At 38.4% G+C, this 25,763-nt stretch overlaps 1 protein-coding gene across 2 annotated transcripts in view; it reads right to left on the bottom strand.

Annotated features, from left to right (window-relative positions):
* Positions 1-25,763, bottom strand: part of AFG1L (AFG1 like ATPase) — a gene marked incomplete at both ends in the record, with an annotated part of 204,751 nt that overhangs the window by 124,452 nt on the left and 54,536 nt on the right. For both annotated transcript variants that reach the window (XM_079716465.1, XM_079716466.1), the window contains 3 exons: positions 12,284-12,414; positions 13,337-13,432; positions 22,013-22,070. In XM_079716465.1, the coding sequence (XP_079572591.1) occupies positions 12,284-12,414; positions 13,337-13,432; positions 22,013-22,070 (285 nt within the window). The remainder of the gene's footprint in view (positions 1-12,283; positions 12,415-13,336; positions 13,433-22,012; positions 22,071-25,763) is intronic.

Raw genomic sequence — 25,763 nt, 5'->3', positions numbered from 1 at the left:
GTAATATTATTACAGAACATACTAATAGATAAAATAAAAGCTTTCTAATAAATAAACAGGCATTGAATCAAACAGTTCATAAAAGATGGATGTTAACAGTAAGCAAATAGATATGAAAAAAATCAACAACAATATTACTCAAAGAAATATACATTAAAACAATGAGATCCCATTTTTCACCAATTAAATTAGACAAAAATGTGAAGATAATTTAGAATGTTGACAGGAAAAAATGCAGGTTGTTATGTATAAGGGAAGTGGGACTTAGTTGGGGGACTACTTCAATAGTTATCATTTGGTACTAAGATTTATTCATTCATCCGTTCACTCATTATTATTGTTCATTAATTCATTCTCAAGCACTGTTCTAGACATTTTAGATACGTCAATTAGCAAAACAAAGATTCCTGCCTTCAAGTTTACATTCCTGTAGAGAAATAATGATAATAAGCAATAAACACAATAAATAAGTAAATATATGTCAGAAGGCAATATATGTTACAAAAAAAAGGAGGGTAAGGGGTTATTAGAAGAGTGGGGGTCAATGGCAAATTGCAATTTTAAACAGGGTATAGGCCTTGTTAAGGAAGTAACTGAGCAAAGATATGAAGAAGTAAGAGAATTATCCTGATGGACATGTTGGGGAGGTTATTCCATGCAGAAAGTGCAAAGGCTTGGCTTATTTGTTCTAAATTGTACAGATGTTGGGGGTCAGAGTGCTGGTACAGCAATATTCTGGGGTATCATTTTACCCTTTTTGATTTTTAGAAAAGGGGGACAAGTAGAGATCTGGACTTGCAATTAATCCAGTTTTGATGTGCTAGAGGAGCTTCTCTAAGACCAGTGAAAGATAGTCCAGGATACTGAAACTAGGAAATCTAGGCTCTGCTCAGTGATCTCTCTGCCCTTAGGGGACACATTCTTGCCCTTAGATTCTCGCTTTCCCTGGCTCTTCTCCACAAAGGGTATATGCAAATATTGGTCTTTTCTTGCATGCAGTGGTAAGCTCCAAGGTTCAAGTTTGGTACTTCAGGGGAAACAAAACAGCAAGATTATTAACATTTTTCATTCTAGGACATTTAGGCCAACTTTGCTCAAGGGAAGAGGGTCAACTCTAACATACTAGAACACTACACTAAAATTTGTGAGCAAATAAAAGCAATCAATTTGTTTTTCAGTCTTGTTCTGTTGTCTCTGTGCATATTTTCTTCAGCGCCCTTCTGAGAAAGAAGCATTTGGTATAACACCCACTATTAACTACGGTTCCCTAATCTATGAAGAAAATAGGATTGGAAAAAGTAGGGAGCATTGAGTGAATCTGAAAGTATAGGAGATAATGTTAGAGAGGAAGCAGGGGGGTTTGAGCAAGGGTAATGACACCATCTTATATAGCATAATATATCCCACCTTCAAGTTTAAGCCCTTTTAAGTTGGGTTTTCTGTTACCTGCAGCCAAAAGCATCCTAGTAGATACCTCATCTCTTTGCTTTTCTTGGGCTTTGGTTCATCAGGTAAACCTCCTTCCATTAGAGGTAACAGATTTTATATTAAGGAAGGTGAGATTTCCTGACAGTACTCCTATTTATTCTATCTTTTCTAGATCATAGGGAAATCCTTCTTTACACAGAAGAGCAAAACATGAATTGAATAGTTCCTTTCTCATCAAGACTCTTTGCAAGAAACAGGAACAGGAGATTCAGCTAAACATAAGGGGTTTATACTTGAGACCTCAGGATGGAACAGCACTGAAAGCACCTCCTGGAAACAGGAACTGGAGATTGGCATGAAATTACAGGTAGGTCTGCAGCTGTCTAGGGAGCACCCTGGTACTCCTCCCCCTAATGTGATTCAGCTACTTCCTATGTCTCTTTGTTCCTGTCTCATTACTAAGTGGGCACTTCCCTCTGCATCTTTTAGTTCAAATACATGAGAAAAAGTATATGACTGGCTCAACCCCCAGGCCACACCACACAAGTCCAAGGTTGTTGACAAGCTTGTGGACTGGCTACTCATAGATCAGATGTCTAGACACGATCCATTTGACTGTGGGACAGATAGGATTCTGTAGTATGGAATAAGGTCTTTAAGACAACTGGGATGAATGAGTAAGTGAATGAATGAATATCAAACCAACTCTGGATAAGGCAGGAGATGACAAACAGAGACATCACATCCACTTTCTTCTCTTCGTTAGCAAGAAACATTTTATAAGTAAGGGGTCTGTCTCCCTCTTGATCTCCCCTACACATCCTTAATATATAATTTGAAAAATCCTTTTTGTTGCCTTACATTTCTTTTACAAGATTTGGTTCATCCTGATAGATAGTTGCTTTTGTTTCCTTCTTCCCAACCATGTATCAATCTTCTAAAATCTGAACTCAATGGAGAATGCCCAGAGCAACCAGACAGGTTTCTGTTAGGACCTCACTATCAGGGTGGCATTATGACTTTCATGGGCCCTTTAACCTTCAGAAGCCCCTTCCTCAATTAAAAAAAAATTTTACTTAAAAAAAAATATATAGACTTCCGGGTAAGATGGCGGAAGAGTAAGACGCGGAGATCGCCTTCCTCCTCACGGATACACCAGAAATACAGCTACGCGTGGAACAACTCCTACAGAGCACCTACTGAACGCTGGCAGAGGACCCCAGACCTCCCAAAAGGCAAGAAACTCCCCACATACCTGGGTAGGGCAAGGCGGAGAGGTTCCCGCACAGAGGATCGGTGCCGAGCGGCACTCACCAGCCCGAGAGGCTTGTCTGCTCGCCCGCCGGGGCGGGCGGCGCTGGAAGCTGAGGCTCGGGCTTCGGTCAGAGCGCAGGGAGAGGACTGGGGCTGGCGGCGAGAACTCAGCCTGAGGGGGGCTAATGTGCCACAGCTAGCCGGGAGGGAGTCCGGGAAAACTCTGGAGCTGCCGAAGAGGCAAGAGACTTGTTCTTCCCTCTTGGTTTCCTGCTGCGCGAGGAGAGGGGATTAAGAGCGCTGCTTAAAGGGGCTCCACAGACGGGCGCGAGTCGCGACTGAAAGCGCGGAGCCCAGTGACGGGCGTGGGACGCTGGGGCTGCTGCTGCCGCCGCCAAGAAGCCCGTGTGCGAGCGCAGGTCACTGTCCACACCGCCCTTCCGGGAGCCTGAGCAGCCCGCCACTGCCGGGGTCCCGGGATCCAGGGGCGGCTTCCCTGGGAGAACGCACGGCGCGCCTCGGGCTGGTGCAACGTCACGCCGGCCTCTGCCGCTGCAGGCTCGCCCCGCACTCCGTGCCCCTCCCTCCTCCCCGGCCTGAGTGAGCCAGAGTTCCCGAAGAGGCTGCTCCTTTAACCCTTTCCTGTCTGAGCGAAGAACAGACGCCCTCCGGCGACCTACACGCAGAGGCGGGGCCAAATCCAAAGCTGAGACCCGGGAGCTGTGAGAACAAAGAAGAGAAAGGGAAACCTCTCCCAGCAGCCTCAGAAGCAGCGGATTAAAGCTCCACAATCAACTTGATGTACCCTGCATCTGTGGAATACATGAATAGACAACAAATCATCCCAAATTGAGGAGCCAGGAGTCAGTACTGTGCCTCTGAGGTGGGAGAGCCAACTTCAGGACACTGGTCCACAAGAGACCTCCCAGCTCCACATAATATCAAACGGCGAAAATCTTCCAGAGATCTCCATCTCAACACCAGCACCCAGCTTCACTCAACGACCAGCAAGCTACAGTGCTGGACACCCTATGCCAAACAACTAGCAAGACAGGAACACAACGCCACCCATTAGCAGAGAGGTGGCCTAAAATCATAAAAAGTCTGCAGACACCCCAAAACACACCACCAGACGTGGACCTGCCCACCAGAAAGACAAGATCCAGCCTCATCCACCAGAACACAGGCACTAGTCCCCTCGACCAGGAAACCTACACAACCCACTAAACCAACCTTAGCCACTGGGGACAGACACCAAAAACAACAGGAACTACGAACCTGCAGCCGGCAAAAAGGAGACCCCAAACACAGTAACATAAGCAAAATGAGAAGACAGAAAAACACACAGCAGGAGAAGGAGCAAGATAAAAACGCACCAGACCTAACAAATGAAGAGGTAATAGGCAGTCTATCTGAAAAAGAATTCAGAATAATGATAGTAAAGATGATCCAAAATCTTGGAAATAGAATAGACAAAATGCAAGAAACAGTTAACAAGGACCTAGTAGAACTAAAGATGAATCAAGCATCGATTAAAAACACAATAAATGAAATGAAAAATACTCTAGATGGGATCAATAGCAGAATAACTGAGGCAGAAGAACGGATAAGTGAGGTGGAAGATAAAATAGTGGAAATAACTAATGCAGAGCAAAATAAAGAGAAAAGAATGAAAAGAACAGAGGACAATATCAGAGACCTCTGGGACAACATTAAACGCACCAACATTCGAATTATAGGGGTTCCAGAAGAAGAAGAGAAAAAGAAAGGGACTGAGAAAATATTTGAAGAGATTATAGTTGAAAACTTCCCTAATATGGGAAAGGAAATAGTTAATCAAGTCCAAGAAGCACAGAGAGTCCCATACAGAATAAATCCAAGGAGAAATACGCCAAGACACATATTAATCAAACTGTCAAAAATTAAACACAAAGAAATCATATTAAAAGCAGCAAGGCAAAAACAACAAATAACACACAAGGGAATCCCCATCAGGTTAACAGCTGATCTCTCAGCAGAAACTCTACAAGCCAGAAGGGAGTGGCAGGACATAATTAAAGTGATGAAGGAGAGAAACCTGCAACCAAGATTACTCTACCCAGCAAGGATCTCATTCAGATTTGATGGAGAAATTAAAACGTTTACAGACAAGCAAAAGCTGAGAGAGTTCAGCACCACCAAACCAGCTTTACAACAAATGCTAAAGGAACTTCTCTAGGCAAGAAACACAACAGAAGGAAAAGACCTATAATAACGAACCCAAAACAATTAAGAAAATGGGAATAGGAACATACATATCGATAATTACCTTAAATGTAAATGGACTGGAAGAATCAACATTGTGAAAATGACTCTACTACCCAAAGCAATCTACAGATTCAATGCAATCCCTATCAAAATACCACTGGCATTTTTCACAGAACTAGAACAAAAAATTTCACAATTTGTATGGAAACACAAAAGACCCCGAATAGCCAAAGCAATCTTGAGAATGAAAAATGGAGCTGGAGGAATCAGGCTCCCTGACTTCAGACTATACTACAAAGCTGCAGTAATCAAGACAGTATGGTACTGGCACAGAAACAGAAAGATAGATCAATGGAACAGGATAGAAAGCCCAGAGATAAACCCACGGACATATGGTCACCTTATCTTTGATAAAGGAGGCAGGAATGTACAGTGGAGAAAGGACAGTCTCTTCAATAAGTGGTGTTGGGAAAACTGGACAGGGACATGTAAAAGTATGAGATTCGATCACTCCCTAACACCATACACAAAAATAAGCTCAAAATGGATTAAAGACCTAAATGTAAGGCCAGACACTATCAAACTCTTAGAGGACAACGTAGGCAGAACACTCTATGACATAAATCACAGCAAGATCCTTTTTGACCCACCTCCTAGAGAAATGGAAATAAAGACAAAAATAAACACATGGGACCTAATGAAACTTAAAAGCTTTTGCACAGCAAAGGAAACCATAAACAAGACCAAAAGACAACCCTCAGAATGGGAGAAAATATTTGCAAATGAAGCAACTGACAAAGGATTAATCTCCAAAATTTATAAGCAGCTCATGCAGCTCAATAACAAAAAAACAAACAACCCAATCCAAAAATGGGCAGAAGACCTAAATAGACATTTCTCCACAGAAGATATACAGACTGCCAACAAACACATGAAAGGATGCTCAACATCTTTACTAATTAGAGAAATGCAAATCAAAACTACAATGAGATATCATCTCACACCAGTCAGAATGGCCATCATCAAAAAATCTAGAAACAATAAATGCTGGAGAGGGTGTGGAAAAAAGGGAACACTCTTGCACTGCTGGTGGGAATGTGAATTGGTACAGCCACTATGGAGAACGGTATGGAGGTTCCTTAAAAAACTACAAATAGAACTACCATATGACCCTGCAATCCCACTACTGGGCATATACCCTGAGAAAACCATAATTCAAAAAGAGACATGTACCAAAATGTTCATAGCAGCCCTATTTACAATAGCCCGGAGATGGAAACAACCTAAGTGTCCATCATCGGATGAATGGGTAAAGAAGATGTGGCACATACATACAATGGAATATTACTCAGCCATAAAAAGAAATGAAATTGAACTATTTGTAATGAGGTGGATGGACCTAGAGTCTGTCATACAGAGTGAAGTAAGTCAGAAAGAGAAAGACAAATACTGTATGCTGACACATATATATGGAATTTAAGAAAAAAAAAGGTCATGAAGAACATAGGGGTAAGACAGGAATAAAGACACAGACCTACTAGAGAATGGACTTGAGGATATGGGGAGGGGGAAGGGTAAGCTGTGACAAAGTGAAAGAGCGGCATGGACATATATACACTACCAAACGTAAGGTAGATAGCTAGTGGGAAGCAGCCGCATAGCACAGGGAGATCAGCTCGGTGCTTTGTGACCGCCTGGAGGGGTGGGATAGGGAGGGTGGGAGGGAGACGCAAAAGGGAGGGGATATGGGAACATATGTATACATATAACTGATTAAATTTGTGATAAAGCAAAAAATAAAAAAAAAATAAAAAAAAAAAAAAAAAAAAAAATTATGTTAACAGGACCTTGAACCACATAGAAAGGTTAAGTCTACAATGAATATAATGAATACCTACAGTCTTTATAGCTCCTCTTAGATTTCTCTTTTCCAATTAATAGTGACCTTTCCCTTTAATGTCTATCCCTGCATTTATTTCAAGAAGTTCCCTAAAGTGATGGCAAAATGTCCAGTATTATCAAATGGACTTTTTTCCTTCTTCTATTAATGCTTGCATCAGTGTTATTTTTGGCAGGCTCAGAAAACAGAAATACTGTGGTCATGAATGATTTTAGAAAAGGGGTTGAATAAAGTTAGCTATATTTTTCAAAAAAAAAAAAAAAATAAATAAATAAATAAATAAATATACATATATACATAAATTATATTTTATAACAGTGTTGGTATAAGACAAATATAGTACAGATGCAGACAGATACAGGCTGAATTCATTATTGACATATTCATTTCTTCTTCAAATTTTAAAAGAATTTAAATTAAAATATTTTCATGGGCCCCTAAAACTATCATGGACCCTCAGCACCATACCTATTGTGCCTAATGGGTAATTTGGCCCTGCTTGCCATAAATCTTCTCAGGATCTGCTTTGCACAACAATACTTTTATCTTTTCCTAATCTTCTTAAACAGTCTTGCCAATGGTCCTCATGTCACAGAAACATGCCAATATTTCTCAGAATGTTTTAAAATTTACATTTTTTAATTTAAGGGTAATGAGTTTTACCTGATACCTAAGAAATTCTGATGCCTTTATATTCCTCATATACATGATGGAAATAATAATAACTATTTAATAGAATTAAATGAAGTAAGGATGTAAAAACACTTTGTAAACCATGAATTACTTTACAAAGGTTGGGTATTAATATACTTTTAAAATTTTAATTGCAATACCTTAATCAAAAATTTAACTGGGATGGATGAAGGAACAAGATAAAACCCCAGAAAAACAACTAAATGAAGTGGAGATAGGCAACCTTCCAGAAAAATGATAGTGAAGATGATCCAGGACCTTGGAAAAAGAATGGAGGCAAAGATCGAGAAGATGCAAGAAATGTTTAACAAAGACCTAGGAGAATTAAAGAACAAACACCTAGAAGAAATAAAGAACAAACAAACAGAGATGAACAATACAATAACTGAAATGAAAAATACACTAGAAGGAATCAATAGCAGAATAACTGAGGCAGAAGAACGGATAAGTGACCTGGAAGACAGAATGGTGGAATTCACTGCCACGGAACAGAATAAAGAAAAAAGAATGAAAAGAAACGAAGACAGTCTAACAGACCTCTGGGACAACATTAAACACAACAACATTCGCATTATAGGAGTCCCAGAAGGAGAAGAGAGAGAGAAAGTACCCAAGAAAATATTTGAAGAGATTATGGTCGAAAACTTCCCTAACATGGAAAAGAAAATAGCCACCCAAGTTCAGGAAGCGCAGAGAGTCCCAGCCAGGATAAACCCAAGGAGAAACACGCCAAGACACATACTAATCAAATTGGCAAAAATTAAAGGCAAGGAAAAATTATTGAAAGCAACAAGGGAAAAATGACAAATAACATACAAGGGAACTCCCATAAGGTTAACAACTGATTTCTCAGTAGAAACTCTACAAGCCAGAAGGGAGTGGCATGATATATTTAAAGTGATGAAAGGGAAGAACCTACAACCAAGATTACTCTATCCGGCAAGGATCTCATTCAGATTCGACGGAGAAATCAAAAGTTTTACAGACAAGCAAAAGCCAAGAGAATTCAGCACCATCAAACCAGCTCTACAACAAATGCTAAAGGAACATCTCTAAGTGGGAAACATAACAGAAGAAAAGAACCTACAAAAACAAACCCATAATAATTAAGAAAATGGTAATAGAAACATACATATCGATAATTACCTTAAATGTGAATGGATTAAATGCTCCAACCAAAAGACAGGCTTGCTGAATGGATACAAAAACAAGAGCCCTATATATGCTATCTACAAGAGACCAATTTCAGACCTAGGGACACATACAGACTGAAAGTGAGGGGATAGAAAAAGATATTCCATGCAAATGGAAATCAAAAGAAAGCTGAAGTAGCAATACTCATATCAGATAAAATAGACTTTAAAATAAAGAATGTTACGAGAGACAAGGAAGGACACTACATAATGATCAAGGGATCAATCCAAGAAGAAGATATAACAATTATAAATATATATGTACCCAACATAGGAGCACCTCAATACATAAGGCAACTGCTAACAGCTATAAAAGAGGAAATCGACAGTAACACAATTAATAGTGGGGGACTTTAACACCTCACTTATACCAATGGACAGATCATCCAAACAGAAAATTAATAAGGAAACACAAGCTTTAAATGACACAACAGACCAGATAGATTTAATTGACATTTACAGGACATTCCATCCAAAAACAGCAGATTACACTTTCTTCTCAAGTGCGCACGGAACATTCTCCAGGATAGATCACATCTTGGGTTACAAATCAAGCCTCAGTAAATTTAAGAAAATTGAAATCATATCAAGCATCTTTTCTGACCACAACACTATGAGACTAGGTATCAATTACAGGGGAAAAAAATGTAAAAAACACAAACACATGCAGGCTAAACAATACGTTACTAAATAACCACGAGATCACTGAAGAAATAAAAAAATACCTAGAGACAAATGACAACGAAAACACGATGATCCAAAACCTATGGGATGCAGCAAAAGCAGTCCTAAGAGGGAAGTTTATAGCAATACAAGCTTACCTCAAGAAACAAGAAAAATCTCAAATAAACAATTTACCCTTACACCTAAAGGAACTAAAGAAAGAAGAACAAACAAAACCCAAAGTTAGTAGATGGAAAGAAAACATAAAGATCAGAGCAGAAATAAATGAAATAGAAACAAAGAAAACAATAGCAAAGATCAATAAAACTAAAAGCTGGTTCTTTGAGAAGATAAACAAAATTGATAAACCATTAGCCAGACTCATCAAGAAAAAGAGAGGACTCAAATCAATAAAATTAGAAATGAAAAAGGAGAAGTTACAACAGACACCACAGAAATACAAAGCATCATAAGAGACTACTACAAGCAACTCTATGCCAATAAAATGGACAACCTGGAAGAAACGGACAAATGCTTAGAAAGGTATAACCTTCCAAGACTGAACCAGGAAGAAATAGAAAATAGGAACAGACCAATCATAAGTAATGAAATTGAAACTGTGATTAAAACTCTTCCAACAAACAAAAGTCCAGGACCAGATAACTTCACAGGTGAATTCTATCAAACATTTAGAGAAGAGCTAACACACATCCTTCTCAAACTCTTCCAAAAAATTGCAGAGGAAGGAACACTCCCAAACTCATTCTGTGAGGCCACCATCACCCTGATACCAAAACCAGACAAAGATACTACAAAAAAAGAAAATTACAGACAATATCACTGATGAATACAGATGCAAAAATCCTCAACAAAACACTAGCAAACAGAATCAAACAACACATTAAAAGGATCATACCCCATGTTCAAGTGGAATTTATCCCAGGGATGCAAGGATTCTTCAATATACGCAAATCAATGTGATACACCATATTAACAAATTGAAGAATAAAAACCATATGAAAAAAAAATTAACTGTGACAAATACCCGATAACTGTGGCAAAAGGAGAAGGTACTGAGTCATGTATAAGTTTATCTTGCTTTAAAAAGTTGACACAATACAAGTAACATATAGAAATAGTGCTTTGTTCACATCACTTGTTTCCCTGTTTCAATAAAACTTCTGTTTCTAAAATGGAAAAAAAAAATTTAACTGTGTCGATTCAATTTTGTTTAGAGATATTTTGGTTAAAAGACTCATAATGAGAAACCAAGAGAAATGGCCTTCACTGATTCAACACTTACTTTTGTTGTTGAAGTCCACATAACTGCTAACTTGGTGCTATTTTTAGAACTAAATGAGGCCCTTCTCTTTCTGCAGTACACCAGTGTACTTAGTGTACCTTCAGAGTAGCAGAGGAACATCTCTTTTCCATAAGCCTTTCTTTTGAAGACCTTTGTAGTTCTACAATACAAAGTGTGAATGCCAGGCTGTCTGAATATGATTGAAGGGAGAAAGAAATAAAAATTCCTCCTCCCCAGATGGTTCAGTATAACACCATTCCTGGTAAAAATTCTCCTTTCTCCTCTATCATAAATCGAGACCACTGTTAGCTATGAGTATTGAGTTGCTAGAGGAGACCTACATGCCTCATTTGGGATAAAGGCATCCTGGCCACATCATCTTCCCACTAACCCAGGTTTTTAAGCACAGAAGAACAGGAGATAACTCACTACCAATTTAAATGCATAATTTCAGAGAATCTTAAAACTGGAAGAAACTTTAAAATTCAACTAGGGCAATTTCCTCACTTCATTACTAATACACTGTGAGGCTTAGATGAGATGTATGAATCACTCAGGGCCTGCCTCAGGGTAGGCATACAACAAATGTTAGTCTGCTACTCCTGAAAGTTCTCTGGGCCTTTATTCTAGGCAACGAGACAGGAGTTTCTGCACTCAGCCCCAGAAATATTTATTCAAAAGCTTTGGGTGTGATGCCCTGTTTTTAAGCTTATATTCAGTCCTTGTGGATTTTTCTATTTTCATTCCAATAATCAATTGCTCTTATGGTAAGCATCTTAGAAAAACCAACTATTACTTTCATAACTACTAAAAAGAGCAGTCAAATAAAGAGAAAGTAATTCTTAACCCAGAGTATCTTCTATTATTATTATTGTTACTGTTATATTATTAATTACTACTATTATAACACTGGGCATGACATAGGATACAGAATAAGCATAAGACATGGTGTTTGCTTTGATGCGTTGTTCTCATAAGAAATAAAGATCAGGAAATAATGTACTACCAATTTAAATGCACAATTTTGAATCCTAAAACTAGAATAAACTTTAAAATTTCAACTAGGGGGGAAAAAGAAATTTCAACTAGTGCGATTCCCTTCCTTCATCACAGATAAGTGGTGAAGCTTAAATGAGATGTGTGAATCACCTGTTTCTTTTTAATAACACTTTTACAAAACAGTCAAACATCTTTAAAGACATTATTTTGTAACAATTATATTATCTCCATCGTGGTGTAGGGGAAATGTGAATTCATTGGCTAGAAAATAGGGGTAGGCAAACTTCCTATAAAAGGCAGAATACTAAATATTTTAGGCTTTGCAAGCCATATACGGTGTGTTACATTTTCTTTTTCTTTTTTTAATGACCTTTTACAAATATAAAAATCTTCCTCTTCTCACTGGCCATACAAAAGCAGATGGGCCAGATTTGCCCTGGGCAAGCTGTGGTTTGCCGACCCCTGGACTAGATAATAAAATTAAAGTCATAAGAGATAATGTATTAAATCAATTTATAAAACTGATAAAATCAGGAATAGAATTTAAATACTCATACTTCCTTCAGTATACCATTCTACATCTATGAAACATCTCTACCTTACCTGAAATTCATCGAAACATAAGAGACATGCTTCTTCACTGATTTCTTCAGCTATAGGAGCTATTGGATCGTATGATTTAGCCATGAATCCTGGTTTCCTTTTTGGTAAACTCTGTTTAAGGCGGTGTATTCCTTAAATGGATGAAGTTAAACACAAATCAAATATTGTATTAACAGTACATTTTAGATAACTAAAACATATTTTTAAAATCTCTAAATGAAACATAGTGTGAACATAAAAATGAAGTTTAAATTTCACATACAAACAAATATGATTATTGATGTTGGTTGCAGTTTCTCTACCTCAAATAAGTTGTTCACATATTACTATATTCCCATGGTTGTAAGGACACTTTGTGGTCATTCCATCTCCACTCTTCAATCACTTCAGAGATGACAAAGTGATAGAATAGATGATTAGATTGTGACTGATGGATCAACACACGGATCTTAGCCCTGAGGATTTCAGAGATGCAGGCAAAGGAGGTGATCCTGCCCTCTATGTCTAGCATATCTAATCAGGATGTTCCCTTGTTTCCAGCCAGTCCCACTTCGTTCACTCTATGTTACTAAATGCTGAAAGTATTCTAAGAAAAGTACAATATTCCTGCCCTGAGAAGGTTACAGTATAGCTAGTAAACAAATAATGCAAGGATGAAATAACATACCCTTGACAAAGAAATAAAGCATACATACAAGAACAAACTGAATGCCTACATGCTAAGGTGACACAGAGGAAAAGGCCTAATCAAGAATAACTTTGTGAAACAGGTGAGGCTTAAACATTTCTTATTGATCCTTAGTAGAAAGAGAAAATGCCTGACCTTCATAGAGTAACCTCTAGTTCTCTGATTTGGAAGTAATGAATTTGTCTCTAGGACCAACTCTGGACACATTACTAATTGCTTCAATATAGCACAAAACAAATGAAACCAAATAAAATCTTACTTTTAGCAAAAATCTAATTTTTTAAAAGATTAAGAACTTTAAGATGAGGAAAATTATTTTGTAATGTTTGTCCATTTAGATCACTACTTTCAGATCATTAACTTACTTTTGTGAACATCTAGCATGAAACCATGAAAATGAACCCGTTTTTTCCTCTTCATTTCCACATAAGCATAAAACATGTCCATCACCATTGTTTTCCCTGTACCTTAAAAAAAAAAAAAAAACTATTAAACAGTATGTACTGATTGCTCTAATGATTGTTCATTAGCTTTGGGATAATGAAACCACACTCTGCTACTGGAAAGCTTAAGACTATGTTAACTTTTTTAAAAGCAGTGTTTATTTCTTATGCTAAACTACCTAAAAATAAAATGTTGATATTATTCTTTTCTGTTAAAATCCTGTTTTTAGGAAATACAACATTTAGTTAGCACTCCAGGGACTATTTCCTCCAGAGAACTATGCTTTTAAACTGGCAAGATTTACAGATTATTCATTCTTCAGTTTCTCTTCCAAAAGGCACAGTATAAATAAAATAACTTTAATTAATTAATTATTTATTGGGCCATTACAAAGGATGAGGAACTGTCTTAGGCACTATAGGAAAATTTACCAGTGAAAAATAAGAAAATACAGATTAGCACCTAACATAAACACTGAAAATAAATAATAGATGTTAGAGCTGGACAATTGCCAATTATAACACTTTAAAAAAATTTATTTATTTGTTTATTTATTTTTGGCTGCATTGGGTCTTCGTTGCTGAGTGCAGGCTTTCTCCAGTTGCGGGGAGCGGGGGCTACTCTTCCTTGCAGTGCGCAGGCTTCTCATTGTGGTGGCTTCTCTTGTCGTGGAGCACGGGCTCTAGGTGCATGGGCTTCAGTAGTTGTGGCACACGGGCTCAGTAGTTGTGGCTCGCAGGCTCTAGAGTGCAGGCTCAGTAGTTGTGGCGCATGGGCTTAGTTGCTCCATGGCTTGTGGGATCTTCCCCCACCAGGGCTCAAACCTGTGTCACCTGCACTGGCAGGGGGATTCTTAACCACTATGCCACCAGGGAAGTCCTATAACACTTTTTTAAAAAGCTGAGAATATTGGCTTTCAAAATGAGGCTTACTTGAAGAAATTCAGATACAGTTAACCCTTATAATTAAATTATCTGATTTTCAGCACTCAAACTGTTAATCACTACGATCACATTAGTAATCGAAGAGTCAACAGCCTGAGCATTTCACAAGGCATGCACAGGAAGCCTATTCCCTCACAGAAGGCCCAGAGCTTTGGGGACACTGACAGTGGTCAAGTTTGGTTCACACCCAGCATTCCCCAGCAGGCAGGCCAGGGGATGCTGGTCTTGTCTCTCATCCTCACTGCTTCCTCCACCACCACCTTACCAAAGCATCCAGGCTCTCCTTGCAGGAGCTGCAATTATTATACTAACTTCAAAGGCAGCTCAGGAAGCAAGATTTGAGTCTTAAATCTGTTGAGTTTTCCTCCATTCCATAAGCTGACTTTGGGCCATGCCATTTGAATTGTCAGAAAGTTTTTTGTATATGAAAATACAATTCACAGGACTTCCCTGGTGGCTAAGACTCCGTGCTCCCAATGCTAGGGGCCCGGGTTTGATCCCCAGTCAGGGAACTAGATCCCACATGCAGGCTGCAATGCAGACCCAGCACAGCCAAATAAATAAATAAAATTAAAAAAAAATACAATTCACCGGACAGATTTTTAATGAGAAGACCATTTAGATTGAAAAGTAATTTTTTGCAAAAATATTCAGTACAAGTCTCTTAATATAGTGAGTGGCAGCAAATTTTATATCATTACATTTACACAAAGAAGTAAATTAATAAAGTTTCAAATTCTGCTGCATGAAGCATAGTATACTTATAGATCCAGAAAAGAAGTCATGAATTATCTAACAAAAAATGTGAACAATATATATTTGAACATAATCATTGTGCTCTTCTTCAAAAATGTGCTTAAAATGTAACAAAACCATCATATAAAAAGTTTCTGAAAATAAAAGCAAAAAGAAGAAATCATAAAGGAAAAAACTGATAGACTAGAATATGTAAAATTCAAACTTCTGAATATCAAAATCACCATAAATAAAATATTCTTATTTACTTAATCAACATATTTTCATTGAATGCCTACCATGTGTGAGGACCTATTCTAGGTGCTTATTAGGAAATGGCAGTGAACAAAACTAACAAAAATCCCTGTCCTCATGGAACTTGGCAGTTTAACATTATATATCTTTATATCTTTTCCTCATACACTGTTGGTGGGAATGTAAATTGGTGCAGCCGCTATGGAAAACACTATGGAGACTCCCTAAAAAACTAAAAATAGAACTACCATATGAACCAGCAATTCCACTCTTGGGTATATATCTGGAAACAATGAAAACACCAACTTGAAAAGATACATGCGTCCCAATGTTCACAGCAGCACTATTTACAATAGCCAAGACATGGAAGCAACCCAAGTGCCCATGAACAGACAACTGGATTAAGAAGATGAGCCCTATGTCACTCCAACTTTTAGCTTGGAGGCACCTTCCAGATTGCTGCACAGAGAAGGTGAATCCAAGTTAAACACCCAGGTCTGAGTGAGTTGAGTTAAGAGAGATCAGGATTATGGGAGTCCAAAACGCAGGTGAAATTTGCAAGGCAATGTGCCAGAGAGGAGGAGGCTATATAATGAAAGAGCTCCAGAAACCAACAGGTGGACACTCTTGAGTCTTTGGCTGAATAATAGCTGCTCATGTGCAGGGTGATGCTTCATGATGTGAGGCAAGGGAAGCTGTGTTATGAACCCCTAGGAAACTGTGTGATAAACAATTTCCAGAGATATTGATACATACAACAACTTGAATGACTCTCCAATGAATTACACTGAGTGGGAAAAAAAAAACAAAGCTAATCTTAAAAAGTTACATACTTTTTCATTTATATAACATTTTTGAAATGACAGAATTTTAGAAATGGAGAATAGATTAGTGACTGCCAGGATATAGAAATGGAGGGTGGATATGTATGGTTATAAAATTATGGGCAATACAAGGGATTCTTGTGGTGATACAGTTGTTCAGTATCTTGACTGTGGTGATGGATATATGAACCTACAGAGGTGATAAAGTGTATAGAGCTAAATACACACATAAATGAGTACAGCACAGCTGATGTGAAACTCGTGGATACAGAGTGCTGACTGTATTCCTTGTACTAGGCCATTTTATATAAGGGACCTGAATATCACCAAATTTTGATATCCTTGGGGACCCCTAGAACCAATCCCCTGTGGATACCAAGGGATGACTATACAAGTAAAACTGGAGAACTCTGAACAGGATTGGTGAATTGTATCAATGTCAATATCGTGGTTGTGATATTTTTACTATAGTTTTGCAAAGTGTTGCCTTAGAGGGGAAATGAGCATATACAGATCTCTCTGAATTACTTCTTATAACTGTATGTGAATCTGTAATTATCTCAATGAAATTGTCAATTAAAAAAATACTTCAAATGAATCAAACTGGCATGCAAGTAACTTATTTAACTCCCTGTCAAAATAAAATTCAACATATAAAAATTATATAATCCTCACAACGTTTGAAAAAAATTTTGACAAAATTCAACACACATACATGATAAAAACTCTCAGCAAACTAGGAAAAGAAGCAGACTTCCTCAACCTCATAAAGGACAAATACCAAAAAACCTACACTGAAAAGATGCTCAATATCATCAATTATTTGAAAAATGCAAAACAAAACTTCAACGAGATACCACTTCACATCCATTAGGATAGCTATTATGAAAACAACAAACAAACAGAAAAATAATGTATTGATAAGGGTGTGCAAAAATGGGGACCCTTGTATATTACTGGTGGGAATGTAAAATTGTGCAACTGCTATGGAAAACAGTATGGCAGTTCCTCAAAAAATTAAACACAGAATGACCATATGATCCAGCAATTCCACTTTTGGATATACACAAAAGAATTGAAAGCTGGGATTCAAACAAATATTTGTTCATCAATGTTTATAGCAGCATTATTCACAGAAGTCAGAAGATGGAAACAACCCAAACATCCATCGACAGATGAAGGGATAAACAAAATTGGTATATACAATATAATGGAATATTATTCAGCCTTAAAAAAGAATGAAAAAAAAAAGAAAAAAAAGAAAGAAATTCTGACATATGCTACAACATGGATGAATCTTGAAGATACTATGCTAGGTGAAATAAGCCAGAAACAAAAGGATAAATATTATATGATCCCACTTACATGAGGTCCCTAGAGTCGTCAAATTCATAGAGACAGAAGTAGAACAGTGGTTGCCAGGGACTGGGAAGGAGGGGGTTATAGAATGGGTGTTATTGTTTAATAGGTACAGAGTTTCAGTTTGGGAAGATAAAAATGTTCTGGAGATGAATAGTGGTGATGTTTGCATAACAATGTCAATGTACTTAATGCCACTGGACTGTACAGTTAAAATGATAAATTTTATTATATATGTTGCCACAATAAAAGAAACTAATACATTAAACACACACACACACACCCTACAGTTAACATCATACTTAACTAGGTAAGACTGAACACTTCTCCCCTAAAATTTGACACAAGGCAAGGACATCCACTCTCATGACTTCTATTCAACATTGTACTGCATCCTAGCTAATGCAATGAGACAAGAAAAAGAACTAGAAGGCATAGAAATTGTAAAGGAAAAAGTTAAATTGTCTTTATTCACAGATACGATTACATTCACAAAAAATCCTGACGAAACTACCAAATAACCAGGAGTTATAAGAGTTAATAATTGAATTCAGAAAGGTCATCCAAAAAAATCAATTGATTCTATACACTAGCAGTGATCAACTGGAAATTTAAATGTTAACATACAATACCATTTGCAGTAAAATACACGGGAATAAATTTATCAAAAAATATGGCAAACCCCTGCACTACAAACTACAAAACACCACTGAGAGAAATTAAAGAAGATACTTTAGGGACTTCCCTGGTGGCACAGTGGTTAAGAATCTGCCTGCTAACGCAGGGATCAGGGGTTCGAGCCCTGGTCCGGGAAGATCCCACATGCCGCGGAGCAACTAAGCCCGTGTGCCACAACTGTTGAGCCTGTGCTCTAGAGCCCGTGAGCCACAACTACTGAAGCCCACATGCCTAGAGCCCATGCTCTGCAACGAGAAGCCACTGCAATGAGAAGCCCGTGTACTGCAGCGAAGAGTTGCCCCCACTCGCCGCAACTAGAGAAAGCCCGCGCGCAGCAACGGAGACCCAACGCAGCCAAAAATAAATAAATAAATAAATAAATAAGATATTTTAAAATGAAGAAATATACCATGCTCATAGATTGGAATACTCAATATTTTAAGTTATCAATTCTCTGTAGACATTGTTCTATAGCTTCAACATAATCCCAATCAAAATCCCTGGATTTTTTTTTAAAGAAATGAACAAGCTTATTCTAAAATGAACACGGGAATGCAAAGGCCACAGAATTGCCAAAATAATCTTGAAAAAGACAAAGTTGGAAGACTCACGTCACACCACAGACATGCATCAGCAAAATCCAAGTTGTAGGAAATCCTACAGGACAAAGATGTTTATAAGTACATATGTATATATATGTGTGTGGTGTGCACACAACCAAGCATATACTACCTCAGGATGTAAAATATATTACTTACTGTGAGTCATTTTCAAAAATGTTTCAAAGCCATTGCCACAGTTTGTAAGCTTTGGGTGAGCAAAGGCTGTGTCTGCTTTTATTCACCATTACATTTCCAGAAACAACAGACTGCCTGGCACAAGGCAAGTGCTCAACAAGCATTTGTCAAGTGACTGGAAGAATGAGGACAGATGCTGGAAAAAAGTAGGGAAGAAACCAGCACTAAATTTCACCTGCTTCATAACTTTGCTTTGGTCTCTACAGAATCCTAAATAAAACCTTGTAATTTTCTCAGGATAAGATTCTTACTAGGGGAGTCATTTATAAAACCTAAAAATCTTTTAAAGTCTAACTTTTAAGCCTATAGTTGGGAGCCAAAAAATGACTACTCGAGATCCCCCTCTAGTGGTGCCCTCTTCACAGCTGACCCCCTGCAGAAGGAGCTGGAAGTGGTATCCTCCACCACTGCCTCCCACCCGAGAAGAATTTTGCTTTCCAACTCCTAACCTCAAAAACAGTCTACCTTTCCACTGGTGAAATTATCAATGTGAGACAGGTAAGGTTAAACCAGGAGACAGCAAAAAAGGGACTGACAAACAAAAATGTACTTTATTCTCTTCTAATGTACGGGAGAAATCATTAACCCTGCCATCACCACTCATTCTGCTAGTTTAGAGCTGAAACCTTGTAAGAAAGCCAGCTGTAGGGTAAGAATGAAGCCACAAAATACTACTACTGCAACTTTTGACTTCTGCATGAGATATGATAAGCATTTTATTAATGAAAACATTTCAAGATTGAACCATGATGATATCAGTGCTCCTGGGGTTCCCGTATTGAGGGTCCATCTGAGTCAACCATCTCAACATACCTATGAAGATAGAGTAGAGTGAAGTGGGCATGACAGAGTCCAAGCCAAGGGCAGGAATAAGGAGAGGGAAAGGGATGCTATGAAACAGAAATCTCTTTTCCACCAAGTCTCTTTAAAATTTAATATCTGTTTCCCAAGTCTAAAAAAGAAAAATAATAAAGAATAAGAACTTGTAAAGGCATTCTGAGGCTATTCTCCCAGCCAGCGAGCTGCCCCAAAATGAGAATTTGACCCATCTTTTATTACCTATTTTGTAAGTATTCTAAACTAAACTGAGTATGGCCACCAAAATGTTCATCTCACTTCCTATTTCAGAATTCCTTTCTCTTCCCCTCTCTACATTATGAAGATGTTCCTAGCTAAAGATTGCCACACATCCAGCCTATGTGAATATCCCATGTTACACATCTTTTCTAATCCCTTCAAACATTCAGATAAATTACGTTTATTGTACCTCCTTCAATTCGTTAGAATATGGCTGTATTTTCCAAACTAAAAATACAACAACTTTCATAGTTTTTTTTTTTAAGTCCTTTTGTAGAAGTGGAAACAGTTGTGCCTTACTAACCATCTCCATTTATGGTTAAGTGGCTAAGGTAACAAGAGAAATAAAGATGCTGATTTTAGCAATGACAGAACATGAAAGTGAAGGTATAGGAAGTAAACGTTTTCCAAAGAGGCAAAAAATGAGAGATGACAACAGAATGAGATCTGCTAGCGGTGCCCAAAGGTGCAGACACATAAAACTGCTCAAGTACCTGGTATAAATTAGATTCTAAATAAGAAGCATACATTGGTCTCAAAAATACCAATTAGCCAATGAACTAAGAAAAAGAATAGTTTGAGCTTCTTTCACATTTTTAAAGTCTGCAAGTTTGAAGAATCTCTATCATTTGCTTTTTAAATACTAACTAATTCCCTTTTTATTAGATTTGCTAAATCTATAAATGTAAAACAGGCATTTAGAGGCATTAGTAAACAAATCAGAAGAAGAGGGAGGACCCAGAAAAGAACAGTTTGATCTTTAAGGCAGTATAACTACTTATTCAACTTCTATTATTTTTCTTACCCTAAAATTCTTACTAAGATAACGAACCTCTGCCACCACTTCCTCACAATGCGAATTTGTTGATCTCGTTACATTAAATGTGTATTTTGAGTATGTAAAGAACTGAATGACAAGCCATAAGGTCAGAGGAAGGGGGAGCCACCTTCATGACATCAGTGAAGGTGGGTAACCAGGGAGAGGTTTAAAACTGGAGAAAAAGATTTGATTGAAGGAAATAGAAACCAGAGACAGACAACTTCAGCAAGAATGAAGTCAGGGAAGAAGCAAGACGTTAACTGATTAGGAAAATCCAGAAAGTAAGTGACAGCTCATAAGGTTTCCAAGAAAATGTGAGTCTTTGTGCCCAGTGCATGGAAGTGGGAGACAAAGGAAATGTTACCACTCATATGTTAAGAATGTCTACTCAGGGACTTCCCTGGTGGCGCAGTGGTTAATAATCTGCCTGCCAATGCAGGGGACACGGGTTCGAGCCCTGGTCCGGGAAGATCCCACATGCCGCAGAGCAACTAAGCCCGTGCACCACAACTACTGGGCCTGCACTCTAGAGCCCACGAGCCACATCTACTGAGCCCAAGCGCCACAACTACTGAAGCCTATGTGCCTAGAGCCCGTGCTCCTCAACAAGAGAAGCCACCACAATGAGAAGCCTGCGCACTGCAACGAAGAGTAGCCCCTGCTCGCCGCAACTAGAGATAGTCCGCGCACAGCAACAAAGACCCAACGCAGCCAAAATAAGTAAGTAAATAAATGTATTTTTTTTTAAAAGTAAAAACAAACAGCTTTTTTTTTTAAGTTATTAACCTGAGTCAAATAGCACTGAGCAATGAGATTCTGGTTTATCTAATAACCTATCTAGAAATGACTTCCTTCCCTGAGATCAATTCACTTTATACATTAAATAATGTTTGCACCCTAACATGCTAACTAATCCTGCCTTCCACTGCAGTCACCCTATGAGAAATAAAAGTAAAAACGAAGATAACTGCACTCCTCTCCTCTCTCCTATTTTACCTCACCTCATCCTGTTCCTGCTGGTAGTGTACTGAGGGATAGAAATGGAAGTTACCCCTGAGTGAAAGCTGGGAAACTTTTTGTTTGGGCCACTTAAAACTTATTTTAACACACTTACCAACATCTCCATAAACATACAGGCCCCTTGGAGGTTTGCTCCTTGAAAAAAGCTGCAAATTAAGAACAAATTATAAATCTCCAACATGGAAATAATCGAATATCATCATATACATAGTGTTCCTAACCGTGCTATATATACAGGACTGAAATGGGCTACTGCACACAATAAGTACAAAAAACTTGATGTAAAAGGCTATGAAGCCCCACTTAGGTTTTAATATAGGAGGCAAGAATCATAGTAGCTCAGAGCAACGCTCTGAAGTCACACAACTTAAGTTTACATCCACTTCACAATTTCCTAACCATGTAATCTTCCCCCTCTTTCCCAAATGGGCTCCCCAAACAATGACAGCCTAGCTCATTCCCAGCCAAACAAGAGATCAGAAGACTTTTTCTGAAGAAAGTGAATGGTTTCCAGAAATAAAGGCCCAAAGGCATCTAGTGTGGGTTTCTCCCAAAGAAAGAACTGGGTCCCTATCAGATCACCTTACAGTAAAGCATGCTAGTCAACAAACCTCTTAAGATGGAGCCTTCAATCAGCTCATTAGTATCTGAAAAGACTCTAAAACGAATTGACAGCCAAGAATCAACAGAAATTTGAAAAAAACCCAAAAAAACTCCCATTATGAAAGTTGGAGACCACAGCAAATATACAGGGGGCAAAAAACTCCAAGGAGGGCTTCCCTGGTGGCGCAGTGGTTGAGAGTCCGCCTGCCGATGCAGGGGACACGGGTTCGTGCCCCAGTCCGGGAAGATCCCACATGCCGCGGAGCGGCTGGGCCCGTGAGCCATGGCCGCTGTGCCTGCGTGTCTGGAGCCTGTGCTCCGCAACGGGAGAGGCCACAACAATGAGAGGCCCGCGTACCGCAAAAAAAAAAAAAAAAAAAAACTCCAAGGAAACAGAGACTACACAGACAGCAAAAGGAAACTTCAAAATAAAACTGTAAGCAATATAATTAATATGCTGAGGAAAATGAAAGAAGTTATTAAAACTATAAAGCAGGAACAAAATGCAATTTTTAAAAGGAATATTAAGAACAAAAGAGAGTACTTTGAAATTTAACAAATGGTAGCAGAAACAAAATTCCAGAAAAGGGATTAGAAGATAAGCTTGAGGAAATGTTAAAGAAATACAACAAATAAACAATAACAATGAAAGATGGAAAATATAAGAAAATTACAGGATTAATTCAGGAGGTCCAATATCTGACCAAAAGGAATTCCAGAAAGAGAAAACAGAGAAAAAAGAGAGGAGGAAATTACCTAAGATTTTTCTCAGATCTGAAGGACGAAATTTCAAGATTGGGAGGACAGATTACATAAGTGTCCAACATAATGAGGGAAATAAGACCCATACCAAGTCACAGTCCTGAAATTTCAGACCCAGGGATATAAAGGAAATCCTACAAATGTCCAAGGTGGCAGTGGGGTGAGCGTTCAGGGGGAAAGGTGGTGGGGGGCGGGGGGCTGCAGACAGGTCACAAACAACCGATAAGAACTTGAATAAAGTTTGAGGGACAGTGATTTCCAATCTAATCCATCCAATCTAACCATCAAGTGTGAAAATGGGAAACTGACATTCCATACATACAGGGTCTCAAAAAACCCTCCCCAACAGAAATAGGAACACCTAGGCTCCATGAAACACAGAGGATCCTGGGGAGAATGTCCTGGTAAGACGGAGGGCTGCACTCTAGAACCACAGTGGCACAAGCAGGACAAGAAAGCAATCAAGTCCAGACCAAAACAGGAGGATGGAGGCCTCAAAGGAAGAAACAAAATGGAACTTCTCTTTGCCTGATATTATTATCAACCCAAATTACCTTCCTGAATTTTGCTCCACTTAGAAGAGTAACCGTCAAACTCTATGACAGTTCCTAGACACCTGTGCAAAAACCAAGGTGAGCCAGAGCTGAGAGAGTTCAGAAAGGGTAAAAGCAGAAAGAAGCGAAGGTTATGCCACTTAGCACCAACCAGAGCAGTCAATATTTTGACAGAGAACGTTTTCAAAAGCTAGACTTCAGGATCCACTACCTAATGCTTTTGTTTTTTAATCTGTGGATTCACTCCAGCATGCCTCAGAAACCTCTCTCGCTTTCCTGTCCCTCAGCTTTCTCTATAAATCCAGCCTCTGACTCTAGCACGCCCCTTCCAAAAGAATCTTCACCATGGTTTAGGCAAAAGGATCTTCTTTGCTTTGATTCTGCCAGGTGGATGCCTTCCCTGTGTTCCTCTGCACATTAACTCTCCATCTATTCTTAAGTCTCAACTGAAAACAGATGCCACTCCTGCCAAAACCTCTTAATTTGTCTTGCTGTAATATCTTATATGAACCATTCTTGTACATTGGTTATTCTATTTTCAATTTGCCAGAAAAAAAGCATCATGCTCCTCAATAATTTTAGAACAGCTTCAAATTAGAAAACTTACATACAACCTAATAATACAACCTAATAATCTCTAAGTATATTCTATGTATTAGAAATCTTTTGAAAGCAACTTTTTGCATAAGGTAACTGGAAATGTTATAGCAATTCTTCACATCACATTTTGTAGAAACAGTCCAGGATCTAGTCATGATATAATCAACATATGCTGAATCAATGAAGTTCAAGCCAAAAATTTAACAAAGATGGGGGAAAAAGATGGCATGGGAAGAGCTCAATGCTGTTAAAAAAAAAAAAAAAAAATCACTTGGGCCTATCTTCTGTTTTACCCAAACTCAACGTATTTTTGAAAGAGCACTTTGGCAAATATTACAGTACATTATCTATTACATATATAATTTATTTTATATTTTATGGCAATATTTAGAAGATGATAAAGAGATATGGTTATAGAGTATCAAAGGAAAAGATTCTCAAACATCTGAGATCACAAATATCTCGTATGGCATAAATACTGCTTAAGAAGCAGATTTTACTCCAAATAAATGGATAAACACAATGGATAATCCTCTCACAATAAATGTTAGACATCATCTATCTAAACTATGTTATATACACTCCAAGTATTTTCACTTGGAGAGGCAGGTTAGTTTTCTCCCCATAAAATTTCAGTCTTCCAAAAATTATTGAAATTATTTCAAAGGATTTAAAAATCTATATTTTAAGGGGAAAATCAGAGGATTGAATGGAGAACAGTAAGACTATTTAGAAGGCTGTAAAATGGGTTCTAAAGAAGTTTTTTAATTCTTTATTCATAGTGGTCAATTCAGGGAGAGTTAGGTTCACACAGTTTTCTTCAAAATAACTACACAGGCACCCACATAATTTACATGCTCCTAATTTACATTTTCTCACAATTTACCCTATTTTTCAGGTCCATTAAATTTCCTTTCCCAATGTTTTAATTTCCTGTAATGTGTTCCTATGTCTCAGAGCACTCCACCCTGGCATAGTTCCTGGGTGCTGGGGTTCTACATGTGCCCCCATCCTCCACAAGCCTCCTTCATCCTGCTCTCTACCCTAGGGGGCAACCTTGCTGGCTGGCTGGCTGCTAGCTGCGTTCAGTCCCTGGGAGGCACTACTTGCAGGAGATAGGAGGGAGGGGGTGGAGAGAAATCCGGGTCATTCTCTCCCGTTGCTTCCCTGCTTCAGTGCTGTGTCTCTAGCAGAGCTGCATCCCTCCATAATCATTAGGTCCTCATGCCACAGCTACAGCTCTCTGCAGGCTCCTCCTTCACTCCTTCATCCTTTGTTTGCTGCCTTAGGCTTGCCCTGCCCATGACTCTCTAAGTCATC

The sequence above is a fragment of the Hyperoodon ampullatus genome (assembly GCF_949752795.1).
Source record: "Hyperoodon ampullatus genome assembly, chromosome: 12".
Lineage (NCBI taxonomy): Eukaryota > Metazoa > Chordata > Mammalia > Artiodactyla > Ziphiidae > Hyperoodon > Hyperoodon ampullatus.
Note: the sequence above shows the minus strand (reverse complement) of the source record. Positions and strands in the feature narration are given on the sequence as shown.